This window comes from Scomber scombrus, chromosome 5 (genome assembly GCF_963691925.1).
Source record: "Scomber scombrus chromosome 5, fScoSco1.1, whole genome shotgun sequence".
NCBI classification, from domain to species: domain Eukaryota; kingdom Metazoa; phylum Chordata; class Actinopteri; order Scombriformes; family Scombridae; genus Scomber; species Scomber scombrus.
The window spans coordinates 16,425,450-16,439,303 of NC_084974.1; the positions used below are offsets into that span (position 1 = coordinate 16,425,450).

General features: G+C 43.1%; 1 protein-coding gene across 1 annotated transcript; it reads left to right on the forward strand.

Annotated features, from left to right (window-relative positions):
• The first annotated feature begins 9,460 nt into the window (after positions 1-9,460).
• On the forward strand, positions 9,461-13,520 carry LOC133980122 (extracellular calcium-sensing receptor-like). The gene is made up of 6 exons (XM_062418706.1): positions 9,461-9,654; positions 9,841-10,138; positions 10,264-11,058; positions 11,149-11,376; positions 11,612-11,735; positions 12,607-13,520. The coding sequence occupies exons 1-6, from the start codon at positions 9,566-9,568 to the stop codon at positions 13,518-13,520; spliced, it is 2,448 nt and encodes an 815-aa protein (XP_062274690.1). The 5' UTR covers positions 9,461-9,565.
• The last annotated feature ends 334 nt before the right edge of the window (positions 13,521-13,854 follow it).

The window sequence follows — 13,854 nt, forward strand, 5'->3', positions numbered from 1 at the left end:
CATCTTGCCTACTGTTATCAGTAAATATGAGCCCACTTTGTAACTCAGGTGCGGACTTGGCATTGGGTGGGGCCTTTTCGGATGTGCGGGGCCCTATGCAGCCCGCGTAGTCTGTGTATAGGCAGGACCGGCTCTGTGTATACCTTACTAGAAATGACATGGCAAGTTTACTAGATTTTAATCATCATCAATTTTGAGTTTACTATCAGTGGTTAACTGTTGTGACAATAAAAGTGGCACTAGTTCACAGAAATGCTATTATTCAATTTAATTTACTCAGAGAGAGTTGTTACTTACCACAATGATGTTAACACCTCCCCATGGATGTAAATTGCCATTTTAAAAGATGCAGTAGAATAATTGCCCTTCCCTTTACATTTCAATATATTCAGAAGGTGTTTGTTTGTTTGAGGCAAGTTTCTGAAACCTAAACTTCAAACACTGACTTAGGTTGTCAACAGCAATTAACGTAAGTGTTATCATGCTACCTGCTGTTAAAAACAAATGCTGTACTTTAAATTGAAGAATTAACATTGCAGTTCCAATTTTGCAAGGCATTACACACTTCCTGCATTACGCCTTTCAGAGGAACACCACATGGTGAAAGTTCCACCATCAGTGCAGGAGAATCTGCATTATTAGGGGTCCCCTCAGAATCTGTTGAAGGGGACACCACTGGGTTGGGTGGCCTCCTAAAAAGTGGTATTCAAAGATACATCCCTGATGGGGTGGGGAGGGGCAACTGTGAGATCAAAGTGATAAGTTCAGAGGAAAACTAGCAAATCAACTTCTTCAAACTCCAGGCAGTGCTCTTTGTTCTCCAATAATAAGTTACTCACTGCACCACAGTTGCCTGTAACAACAGGCTGGGTGGAGCTCCATCCACAGTCCTGTTAAATATGGCAAAGAATCTGTTATTGTGGGCCTCGGAACACCTCCTGACTCTGAGTGTGCTTTACATTCTGGGCCCAGACAATAGGGGCTCTGACGTCATGTCAAGAGGAGGCCCACTGGCAGACAAGTGGGTGCTGCACCTCCAATGAGGGGCAGCAATTATGGAGCTGGTTCAGGAGAGTGGAAGTGGACCTTTACCGTCTGCCCCCTCTGGTTCTCCCATCCCTGGGGGTGGACACGTTTGCACACATGCCATAGCCAAGCCTTTTTTCCTCTTCATGTAAAAGACAGAAGAAAGTCCACATACTGTAGCACTAGTTGCTGTGATGTTTCAGTATTTACAGACCAAACTGCGACTGACAGCAGCAGATATTGAAGTGTGATTTGCAAAAGCACACAAATATACAGTTTTTATTGCACTGAGACACACAGTATAAGCACATATCTGAAGCATAAAAGATTTGCTTAGGCCTACTTTTTTTTCTCCACTGGATGGAACAGAGGATGATGTTCTATTTGATCCTTACTGACCATCAGAGGCGGTGCTTCAAGCACTGAATGTCTCCATCTTGCGCATGCACAGGTCAAGTGATAATACCCACAAAGTCACTTGTGACCCCTGATGACCCAGGTTAACCTATATCTTCCAGTGACATCAGAGAATCTATTCCTTTTCATCTTCTCGCTTCGCAGGTAGACTGCATGTCACAGAGCTCTAGCTAAACTAAGCGTGAACTTCACTGCTGTTTCGTCACCGGTAGCCTTGTGACAACTTGTCAGAGCTGCGAGCTGCGAGCCCTCCAAGGGCTGCAACGAAATAAGACGAGAGGTTTGTCATGGTTTGTCGTGGATCATCATTGTTTGGTCTCTACAGCTGGTTGAGTACCAGGCATAGTTATGAGTTTCCTTCGAGCATTTCTTATTATGTTAACGGTTGGTGAAGGCATTGTACTCGCTCCCTCTCCTGACATTTGTACTGCTATTATTTACGGGCATTAGCGGTTAGCGTTGTGTCCGCTTGACCTATATTGTCTGGGTAATCCGTACACCGTTGGTTGTACCCATTTTTCGTTGTAGTTTCATGTGTTGGTAAAGCCAATGTACTCGCTACCTCTCCCGACATTTGTACTGCTATTATTTCCATGCATCAGCGGTTAACATTGTGCCCGTATTACACTGCTCGATAAAAGACAGTATGGTGTGGGAAGAGTTCACTTTTATTGCTCACCGGCAGGACTGGCAAACATATAAAACAATAAACTGTTGATACAGCACCAGGTGCACGTCTCAATACCTGAGCTCTCTCTCACCACCCAGAAAATTTCTTCTTCTGCTCTTAATTAGCTGGCAGTACTTTTAGACAGTCAGTTTTACTCTGCCCCCTGCTGTAGGGTATAATTACACATACACATGTCTTTAAACCAAGCAGTAGTCCCCCGTATTTTTAAATCTTCCACCATTGTACCAGTCCCAAAAAAACCAAACCCATCCACGCTGAATGACTTCAGGCCAGTGGCACTCACGCCAGTCGCCATGAAGTGTCTAGAAAAACTGGTTCTCACACACATCAATCACACAGTTCCGAGCACGACCGACCCCCTCCAGTTCGCCTACCGCCCCAACCGCTCAGTGGACGACGCAGTGGCCTTTGCTCTACATCACATCCTGCAACATCTGGACAGCAGAGGAACATACGTCAGAGCGCTGTTCCTGGATTACAGTTCTGCTTTTAATACCGTCCGCCCGGGCAGGCTGACTGAGAAGCTGACAGACCTCGGCGTCCTGACTCCCACCTGTAACTGGATCTTGGATTTCCTGACTGAGAGACCACAGGTGGTGAGGATGGGAAGGAGGGTGTCTGCAGAGCTCACCGTCAGCACAGGATCACCACAAGGCTGCTGTCTCAGTCCTAAACTCTTCACCCTGTACACACACGACTGTGTCTCTACCCAGGACAACACCATCATCATTAAGTATGCGGATGATACCACCATCCTGGGCCTTATCAAGGGGGGTGACGAGTCGGGCTACAGGAGTCTGGTGAATGACATTCTTGTCTATGGTGAGGTGAACGACCTATCCCAAAAGAAATAATAATGGACTTTAGAAAAAAACCACCCCCCCCTGCAGCCCCTCATCATCAAGGGGACTGAGGTGGAGAGGGCTGATAGTTACAGATACCTGGGACTACAGGTAACATCTGATCTGAGCTGGACTTTGAACACTGCTGCCACAGTGAAAAAAGCCCAGCAGAGACTGTACTTCCTCAGGCTGCTCAGAAAAGCTGGTCTGCACTGTCGCCCTCTCACCCAGGTCTACAAAGGACTGATAGAGATCATCCTCACCACAGGTATCACTGTCTGGTATGGGAATACCACACAGACAGAGAGGAAGGCTCTACAGAGAGTCATAAAGACTGAAGAGAGGATCACCAGAACTCCCCTCCATGGACACAATCTACGCACAGCGCCGTCAAAAAAGAGCAGAGAGAATCACCAGAGACACACTACATCCAGCTCACTCCCTGCTCAAACACAAACAATGCACATACAACCTCAGACAGAGACGACCGGACAGCATAATAATAATAATAATAATAATAATACATTTTATTTTTAAGGCGCCTTTCAGGGCACTCAAGGTCGCCTTACAATACAGATAAAAAACAATTAAAAGAGCCAAAAGGGACACATGTAAGTGCAATAAAAACAAAAAACAAAAAAAACAAATACAATCAGAAAACTGCAGGATGGATGACAAATTAAAGTGAGTATGAAAGTTTGAAAAGGTGGGTTTTTAGACGGGATTTGAAAATGGATAGAGAGGTAATGTTCCTGATGTCGGGGGGAAGGGAGTTCCAGAGGCGGGGGGCAGAGCGGCTGAAGGCTCTGGACCCCATGGTGGACAGACGGGCAGAGGGAACAGCGAGGCTGATGGAGGAGGCTGATCTGAGTGCCCGGGAGGGAGTGTTGATGTGGAGGAGGTCAGAGAGGTATGGGGGGGCGAGGTTGTGGATGGCCTTGAAAGTGTGAAGCAGGATTTTGAAGTCTATGCGAAATTTGACAGGAAGCCAGTGAAGTTGTTGAAGAACAGGAGTGATATGATTGATGGATGGAGTTCTGGAGACAATACGAGCAGCTGAGTTCTGGACCAGTTGGAGCTTACGGAGGGACTTGTGGGGGAGACCGAAGAGGAGGGAGTTGCAATAGTCTAGGCGGGATGTAACTAGAGTGTGGACCAGGATGGCAGCGCTGTTGGAAGTGAGGGACGGACGGAGGCGGTTGATATTGCGAAGATGGAAGTAGGCTGACTGGGTAACCTTATTAATGTGAGTCTGGAATGACAAAGAGCTGTCAAGGACGACACCCAGGCTCTTAACCTGAGTGGAGGGGGAAACAGAGGAGTTGTCAATGGGGATGGTGAAACTGGGAGTGTTAGTGAGAGAGGATTTTGAACCAACTAGGAGGACCTCAGTTTTATCGCTGTTGAGTTTGAGAAAGTTTGAAGAGAACCAGGATTTGATTTCCTGTAAACAGACACAGAGGGAGGGGGACGGGAAGGTGGAGGTGGGTTTAGAGGAGAGGTAGAGCTGGGTGTCGTCCGCGTAACAATGGAAATGGATGTTATATTTTCGGAAAATATGACCAAGAGGAAGGAGATAGATGATAAATAGGATGGGACCGAGGACAGAGCCTTGAGGAACACCAGAGGAGAGGGGAGAAGGTTGGGATGTGAATGAATCATCACAAACACAACACGTTTCTTTAACAGCTTCTTCCCTGCCACAGTAAGACTCTCGGCCAAAACAAGATGAACTACCTCACATCACATTATATCATACCATATTTAATTTATTATATTTATTTATAGTGTCTTCCTAACTTTTCCCTTACACAGGGTTTTTATGCACTTTTTTTAGTATGTGTATGTGTTTTATGAATGTGTCGTTCTTGTGTCTTTTTAAATTTTTGTCTTGACTCTGAACAAACTGCACAAAAATTCCTATGTGTGCAAACACAAATGGCTAAATAAAGTTATTGAATCTTGAATGCTTAAACAAAATAACTGCATATTACTGAAAACAATCTACAAAATGTTAACAGCTGATACTATAAAATAAAATATATTTTCAGGTGCTACAGGTGCTTCAGAAACCGCTACTGTGCATCTGAGGGAATGGCTTTCAGAAGATCCATGCATGAACTGCAGCTTCATGCCCTGGGCAGTGAGGGCTGTCAGACTGGCTGAGGTGGAACAACTGCTGGGCCATGTCCCGTCACCAGAACAGTTGATCCCAGCCCAGTGATTGACTCCAGCTCAGTCTAGCCAACCTAAACGTCGGGCTGCTGAGACTGAGGGCACCTCCTCCGGGAAGAAGGTCAAGGAGTCTAAACTGGCCTCCAAGGTGGACCAGTTGACTGAGGACTCCTCTTCCTAGAAATGGTAAATGTAAATGGCCTGTACTTATATAGCGCCTTTCTAGTCTTTTCGACCACTCAAAGCGCTTTACAATACATTTCTTTCACCCCATTCACACACTGATGGCAGGAGCTACCACGCAGGGTGCCAACCTGCACATCAGGGGAAGCTAATCATTCATACACATTCATACACCGTTGGCACAGCAACGGGAGCAATTTGGGGTTAAGTGTCTTGCCCAAGGACACATCGACATGTGGACTGGAGGAGCCGGGAATCGAACCGCCAATCTTCCAATTGGTGGACGACCGCTCTACCTCCTGAGCCACAGCCTAGCCCTCCAGTCTGGGACTGGTGCAGGGGAGGTGGATGCTTCTGCTCCACCTGCGGCCATGTTGCATCCGGAAGATGATGCGCTCTCTGTGGCGGTATCAGCCACTGAGTTTTCTGAATATAGGGCAGATGTGGTCTCCCAGGATGTTGCCTCCCGCACCTCTGAGGTAAGCTCCCGTTCCTCTGCCCGCAGTTGTGGTGCTGGTTCCGAGGATAGCTTTATGGGGGCCATCATTCGTATGGCCCTGGCCCGTTTGCAGTTGGACGTTCCGCAAGCTCAGCCGACTCCTGCCAGTGCTTTTGTCAGCCGTGGTCCAGCCCCTGCCACCTTGACTGTGCCTCCATCGGATGAATACTTGAGATAGTTGAATGCATGATGGAGGGATACTAGAGCCCTCTCTCATGCAACATCCAATGGCCGGACCCTGGCAGCTATGCAGGATGCAGCCAAGTTTGGCTTGGGCCGCAAGCCAGTGGTTGAGCCGACTATAGCTGCTTTCATTGTCTCGCCTTGATGAGGCTCAGAGGCCGAATGCGAGGTGTTCTCGCCCCCAGTGTCGGGTTACCGATGATCTGCTCTCTAAGGCCTATGACGCAGTGGCATGTATGGGACGCATAGGCAATTCTTTGTCACATCTAATGCTTGCTCTTTCAGCATCCCTGCAGGAGGGTACGCTGGATGCTTACATCCACAATTTTGGGGATGTGTCTTTTTAGGCTTTTGCTCTGATGTCCAGAGAACTGGTCCAGACTCGCCGCCAGGTGTGGCTTGCACATTCGCCTCTCACTGAGCAATGCCGGAGAACCCTCCGCAGTGTCCCAGTGGAACCTGGTGAGCTGTTTGGGTCGGCTGCTCTAGAGGCACTTGAGCGCATGGTCCAAGCCAGACAGACTTGACAGCAGCTCTCTGGGATTCACAGGAGTGTGCCTCCTCCCAGGAGTCTTCAGCTACCCCCCAGCGCCACTCTCATCCACAGAGTTTCCCCAGTGGCTACCTTAGGCGCTGAGGTCCTGGAGCTGGTCGTCGGCTGTTTTTCCAGCAGCAGCTCAGCTAGTGGGCTGATTCCACCACAGACCCTTGGGTGATTTCCACCTTAACCCAAGTGTACAACCGTAAGTTCCGCCGGCCCCCAGCCTTTGGCCGGGTCAGGATGACCATCATATGTGCAAAAGCCCATGCCCTCCACCAGGAGTTGTCCGCCCTCCTGGAAAAGGGTGCCATCGAGCCAGTAGATCCCCTGTCACCACCCAGGGGGTTGTATTTGACTTACTTTCTTGTCATAAAGAAAGATGGTGGACTCCGACCTATCCTCGACTTGAGGGGACTCAACAGGTTCCTGAAGGTCTTGAGGTTCTACATGCTCAGCACTGCAGAAGTTCTGCGTACTGTTGCCAGAGGGGAGTAGTTTACGTCAATAGACCTGAAGGATGACTACTTCCATGTACTCAAAGCATCACTCCGCAGACAATTTCTGCGGTTTTCCTTCCAAGGCCATCATTTTCAGTTCAGGGTGCTCCCAAGCATTGCCTCTTCTGGTTCTCCTTGATAGGGAGACCAGTCCACTGGGCCAGGATGCTCTCGCCCACAATTGGCCAGAGGGTCTTCTATATGCCTTTCCGCCGATCCTTCTGATTCTTCCAATACTGCAGAGGGTCCTCCAGCAGGTCTGTCACTCAGAATCGTTGTGGTTTCGCGAGAAGATTCTGCAGGAACAGATCCTCTGATGTCACCGGAAGATATAGGTTAACCGGGGTCATCAGGGGTCACAGGTGACTTTTTTGGTATAAACACTCGACCTGCGCATGCGCGAGATGGAGACATTCAGTGCTTGAAGCACCGCCTCTGGAAGTCATCCAGAATTCACTGTAGTTACATACGTAACCTTTGCTTTATTTGACTCTGGGACTAACACAGAGTCCAAGGATAGTGTGCTTGGGTACAATTTTGCAGAAAGCAACAGCTCTGATAAGGAGTTTCTGGGATTGGAGTAAACATATAGCTACACACTTTATCAATTATGTAAAGTTAATGTGTTCTTTGAAGGTTTAATTGAAAGTAATAGCCTTGCCTCAACTGTTACCTGTAATTAGCCCTCTGTCACTGCCTGAATTTGCACCATGCATGAGCGTGGGGGGACAAACTATTTTGCAGTACTGTTTATATTGCAGCGAAGGACTCAATCAAAAGCAAGAGTGTCTTTATTTCTAAAGTAGAAAATATTCACCTCCACAGTTGTGATGTGATGTGCCCATTTAAGGTCACCAATAGACGGCACTGCAACATTGTAATTCTTGTGTGTTACGCAGTGTCTTGCAGAAGAAGACTAGCTGAGAGCTAAGCTACACAGCAGCAAGTAAAAACGTGCTAGTGTACTGTTCATGAAGACCTGTATTAAGTAAATGGTTAAAGACCGTGTAAAGTGAATTCAGAAATTTTCTTCTAAACACATTAAATTGGTCATAAATGTATTTCTAAAAAATGTGTAAATAGCATTTCAACCATTTTGATTTGAATTGTGGAGCTAGGCTTCACAAACTGATATCTGTGTAACGCGCCGGTGATTGGCATAAACCCGCCCCTGCTGCTGTAGCGGTATAAATACATTCAGTGCACACTACTACTACAGTCTACAGTCTGTGGTATGTCAAACTCAGAACACATATGTTTTCTTACTTTACGCTGACTTTAAGTGAAGCCGCATGTTTTTGTGTACTTCATGATAACAGTCCATCGGTATGTTTCCTCAGCAGCTAAATAAACTAGCTGCTACTATCATACTGTGTACAACAATGAACAGAGTTTTCATCTTCTCTGGATGCTTTCACAGCTCGTTTCTTACTGACTCTACAGCATCACCTAGTGGCAGAATGCAAATAAAGACTTTTTATTTGTTTTAATGATCATAATTGCTTCAAAGTATATTTTTATGGAAATGTTGATGCTTAAAAGTTGTGTCCAAGATTTTTGTCCGCACTGTCATTACAAAAACGTTAAAAATGTGTATTTTTATAAGCATTAAAATTAAGATGACTACTTAAGACAACTATGTTGTGAAATGAAAAAAGAAATCAAACAAAAACATGTTGTCAACTTCATAAGACGTCGCCTCTGTCAGATATTTCATTTTATGGAGTTAATATCTGTGCTGATGGAGTTGACATAACCCAAATGGCTAAACACACAACCTGGGGGGCCGAGAGTCTGTGTGCCAACTGCAAGGCTCAGCACACCCACCCATGTTTTATATTATACTACAATGACTTTTTGCATGCATGAGGGAGTAAATCCTGAGCTGCAAAAAGGGCTAGGCCTATTCAAGAAAAAATGTTTCTATTGTTGACCCGTCACAGTATTTTATCCAAGACTTTAGCATTCCAAAATGTTTGACAGTTAAGCAACTAGCGGGAGAAAACAGTGTAGTATTTAGCAGCTGAACGGACAGATATTTCCCTCTGGAGTTAGTCAAGAAACAGTATAAATTCAAATATCAAATTGCATTGCAGAATAACATTGTAAACGGGAAATGTTTTGTACAACACAACTAATATATTTGTCTGATAACATATGTAAAGATATGCAAAATAGCCCATAGCCCAAAACACTTTTTCCATTAGTGTACCTCCCTCCACGTGCTCCACCTTATATGTCCATGGAGATAAAACATGGACAGGTCTATTTTTTTTAAATTTTTATGCCTCTCTAAAATGTATAAATACCAGTGCAAGCTTTCGAATTACATTGAGGTACATTTAATGCCACCCAGTGGTTTACAGAATGACTTTCATGCAGGCGTGGCCAGAGAAGGGCTGGGCACTTTTACAATTGTTGTTGGTGGTGTCTTTCTCTCAGGCTGAGGTGTCGGTCTGTAAGCACAGAGGAGACCCTGAGAATCCCCAGATTTCTAAGGATGGAGACATTATGTTGGGGGGGATCTTTTCTTTCCACAGTAGCTGGAAAGACAGAAAGGATACCTACATGCACAAACCACAGCCACTGCAGTGTACCAGGTAAATAATGCCATAGAAATGTGTTTGGTATAAATAGTTTTAAAATATCTGAGTGGATACAAAAACAAGATGGTTATCAACTGATATTTTCTGCTTTATTAATACTGTCAAATGCTTTCATCTCCTAAGCTGTGTTTTATCTTTCGTGCACACAAGTGTTACAATAAATAAACCTTCTGTGTAAAGTTTGAATTTCAGAGGGTTCCAGTTCGCCCAGGCTATGCTATTTGCTATTGAAGAGATTAACAACAAAACAGACCTTTTGCCTGGCATATCTCTGGGCTATAAGCTCTATGACACCTGTGGCTCCATTGCTAGAGGAGTAAGAGTTGCACTGGCCTTGGCTAATGATAATGAAGATGAATCTTCACTGTCAGAGGCACCATGTACCAGACCAGCCCAAGTTTTGGCCATTATGGGAGAGACATCTTCATCTCCTTGCATGGCTATAGCTACTGTCATTGGACCCTTTCATATCCCACTGGTGGGTAGGACTGTACAACATGTATATTCTACACATAGAACATGTTTTCAAGTAACTGTACAACTGTGTGTAAATATTTTATATTTTTATCTTTGAGTTTTACATAATTTTTTTTCTTCCTCTAGATAAGTCATTTTGCCACCTGTGCTTGTCTCAGTAATAAAGTCAAGTACCCATCTTTCCTAAGAACAATACCAAGTGATTACTACCAGAGCAGAGCTCTGGCCCAGTTGGTCAAGCATTTTGGTTGGACTTGGGTAGGAGCAATTAGAACAAATGATGATTATGGCAATAATGGCATGGCCACTTTCACAGAAACAGCCCAGCATCTGGGTATCTGTCTGGAGTACTCTGTATCCTTCTTTAGAACTGATCCACCAGACAAAATACAAAAGATAATTAACATTATCAAGACTTCCACCTCTAAGGTGATTGTTGCTTTTCTCTCTCACATGGATATGGATGTGCTGATACATAAATTGTCTTACCATAACTTGACTGGGTACCAGTGGGTTGGCAGCGAGAGCTGGATCTTTGATTCACAAACTGCAGCTATGGATAGGCATCACATTCTCGATGGTGCCATAGGCTTGTCCATCCCCAAAGCACAAGTCAGTGGCATGAGAGAGTTCATGGCGGATGTGAAGCCACTCAATACATCTAATAATCAAATGTTTGAAGAATTTTGGGAGACATTATTTAGCTGTAAGTTCAAGCAGACAAAGTCAGCAACAGGGAATCAGAGAAAATGTACTGGAGATGAAGATCTGACTGGAGTGCACAACAGCTTCACTGATATGTCACTCATGCCTATCTTTAACAATGTCTATAAAGGAGTGTATGCTGTGGCTCATGCACTTCATAATATTCTTGGCTGTAATAAGACATGTCACACCAATGTGCAGCTAGATCCATTCATGGTAAGTACAGCATCAAACACTGAAATTAGTATTTTTTACATTGAATCACAACATGAAGAAACTATGAAATACATTAATGCATCTCTTTAGATTTTACAACACATAAAAAGGATTCGATTTAAAACTAAGGAAGGAGATGAGGTTTACTTCAATGAGAATGGAGACCCAGTGGCAAAGTATGAAATTATAAACTGGCAGCCAACAGAAAACGGCATTGTTGACTTTGTGACAGTTGGTCTTCATGATTCATCTTTACCTGCAGACAAACAGCTGAATATGCTAAATAAGTCTTTAATTTGGGCAAAGAACTCACACCAGGTGAGCAGCCATGTGATTGCCTTAACATTGTATAATAATAATAATAATACATTTTATTTAAGGCGCCTTTCAGGGCACTCAAGGTCACCTTACAATATACATAAACAACAAATCCATTTGGTCTGTTGTTGTGGCTGCTGCTTGTTGTTTCATACTTTAATATTTGTATAATGTTTGGTTTAGCATGAATAGTTGTGGCTTTTAAACACAGCATTGCTTTTTTTTTCTCATGCAGGTGCCTTTGTCAGTTTGCAGTGAGATGTGTCCCCCAGGAACACGAAAAGTTCTCCAGAAAGGAAAGCCTGTCTGCTGCTATGACTGTTTAAGGTGTGCAGAGGGAGAATTTAGCAACAGTACAGGTACTCTAGTAAAATAAATGAAGTGGATTGTTTAAGAAATCAATGTTGGTCATGAAACAATTTGTTTTTCCTTTTTTTATGTGAACACATGCCAATTATAAGAAATGTCATCCTTCTGTCTTCCGTTTTCAAAATATTGAGGAGTAATGTGGTCAATATGTTGTACTTTTTAAATTATGTCAAAACAACATAAATGCATCAAACATGAAATATAGACAGAGTCTTGAAAACAAGAATCAAAGTTAAAGCCCCTGTGTGTGGATTAGTTTTTTGTGTAATTAAAATATTATAATGGCATGTAATTTTGGTTGTAACAAACTGTTATAATACAAGTTTTTGTTTAAACTGTAAGTCATGATATTGTTTGTGTGCAAATATTTTCAAATCCTATGCAAAGAAAAATTAAATATACGTGCTAACTGAACAATCTAAAGAATGATCTACTTGTACTTATTTGATTATAATGAAATCAATTTGAACAAATTCATAATGAAGCACTTTTAAAAATTAATATTGCAATGATGCCATTTAAGAAATCAATATAATGATAATGAAAGGGTCATGTTGCCCACATTAGTTTCAATTTCACCTGCCGGGCTGTTAAGATAATTATGACTCAAATGGTAATAGATGAAAGTAAGGGAGTTTGTGTTGCTAAAAGTATTAATAATATGAAGGAAAAAAAACATGGTATACAGTTTATGTTAGGAAAGTAAGATTCCTCTGGAAGATTCATTATTATGCCATATTACTGTCATAAGTGAATTTATCTGTTAATGTAACATCTGTCTTGTATGAACAGAGTAGATGCAAAATAGAGACAGGAAAAATAGACTGCGAGTGTAACACCTGCTTCTATATTGATTTTCAGATTCTATCACCTGTGTGCGCTGTCACCCTGAATACTGGTCAAATGAGAGAAGAGATGCCTGTGTAAAGAAGGACGCAGAGTTTCTATCATATGAAGAGATTATGGGAGCGCTGCTCACAGCAGCATCCTTATTTGGAACATTTATGACTGCTGCTGTGGCGTTCATTTTCTTCACATACAGGAAAACTCCAATTGTAAGAGCCAACAACTCTGAGCTGAGCTTCCTGCTGCTCTTCTCCTTGACTCTGTGTTTCCTGTGTTCTCTGACCTTCATAGGTCAGCCGTCTGAGTGGTCGTGCATGCTGCGTCACACAGCGTTTGGCATCACCTTTGTGCTCTGCATCTCTTGTGTCCTGGGGAAAACTATTGTGGTGTTAATGGCCTTCAGGGCTACACTCCCTGGCAGTAATGTGATGAAATGGTTTGGGCCTACACAGCAGAGACTCAGTGTTCTGGCTTTCACTCTCATACAGGTTGTCATATGCATCCTCTGGTTAGCAATTTCTCCTCCTTTCCCTTTTAAAAATTTTAAAGAATTTAAAGATAAAATCATCTTAGAGTGTGCTCTGGGTTCAGCTGTGGGTTTTTGGGCTGTGCTTGGCTACATAGGACTTCTGGCTATGTTATGTTTCATTCTTGCTTTTCTGGCACGGAAACTACCTGATAACTTTAACGAAGCCAAATTTATTACTTTTAGCATGCTGATATTTTGTGCAGTCTGGATCACCTTCATCCCAGCTTATGTCAGCTCTCCTGGGAAATTCAGTGTTGCTGTGGAGATATTTGCTATACTGGCCTCCAGTTTTGGATTACTAATTTGTATATTTATTCCCAAATGTTATATAATTTTACTGAAACCAGAGAAGAATACAAAAAAGAATATGATGGGTAAGGGTGCACCAAAAGCATTATGAAAACTGAATATTACATAATAAATTACACATAAATCTAATGTTGCTATCATTTTTTTAAAAACACTTCATGATCCAGACAGTTTAGTAGACCTCTGTTTTTATTGTTCTGCAGTTATACAACACGAAAGAAGTATAGTACAGTAGTATGCTTTATATAATTACAACATTTGTGACATATCATATGAATAAAACAGCATTATACAGCGTAATTACATAAAACATAATTTCACATGATCACAAAATAGAATTGGAAAACCTTTTCTCAACTTTCCTGAAGTCTCATTAAGTGTATTTATACAATTATTATTAATGTAAAAAATCTATGTCCTGACAA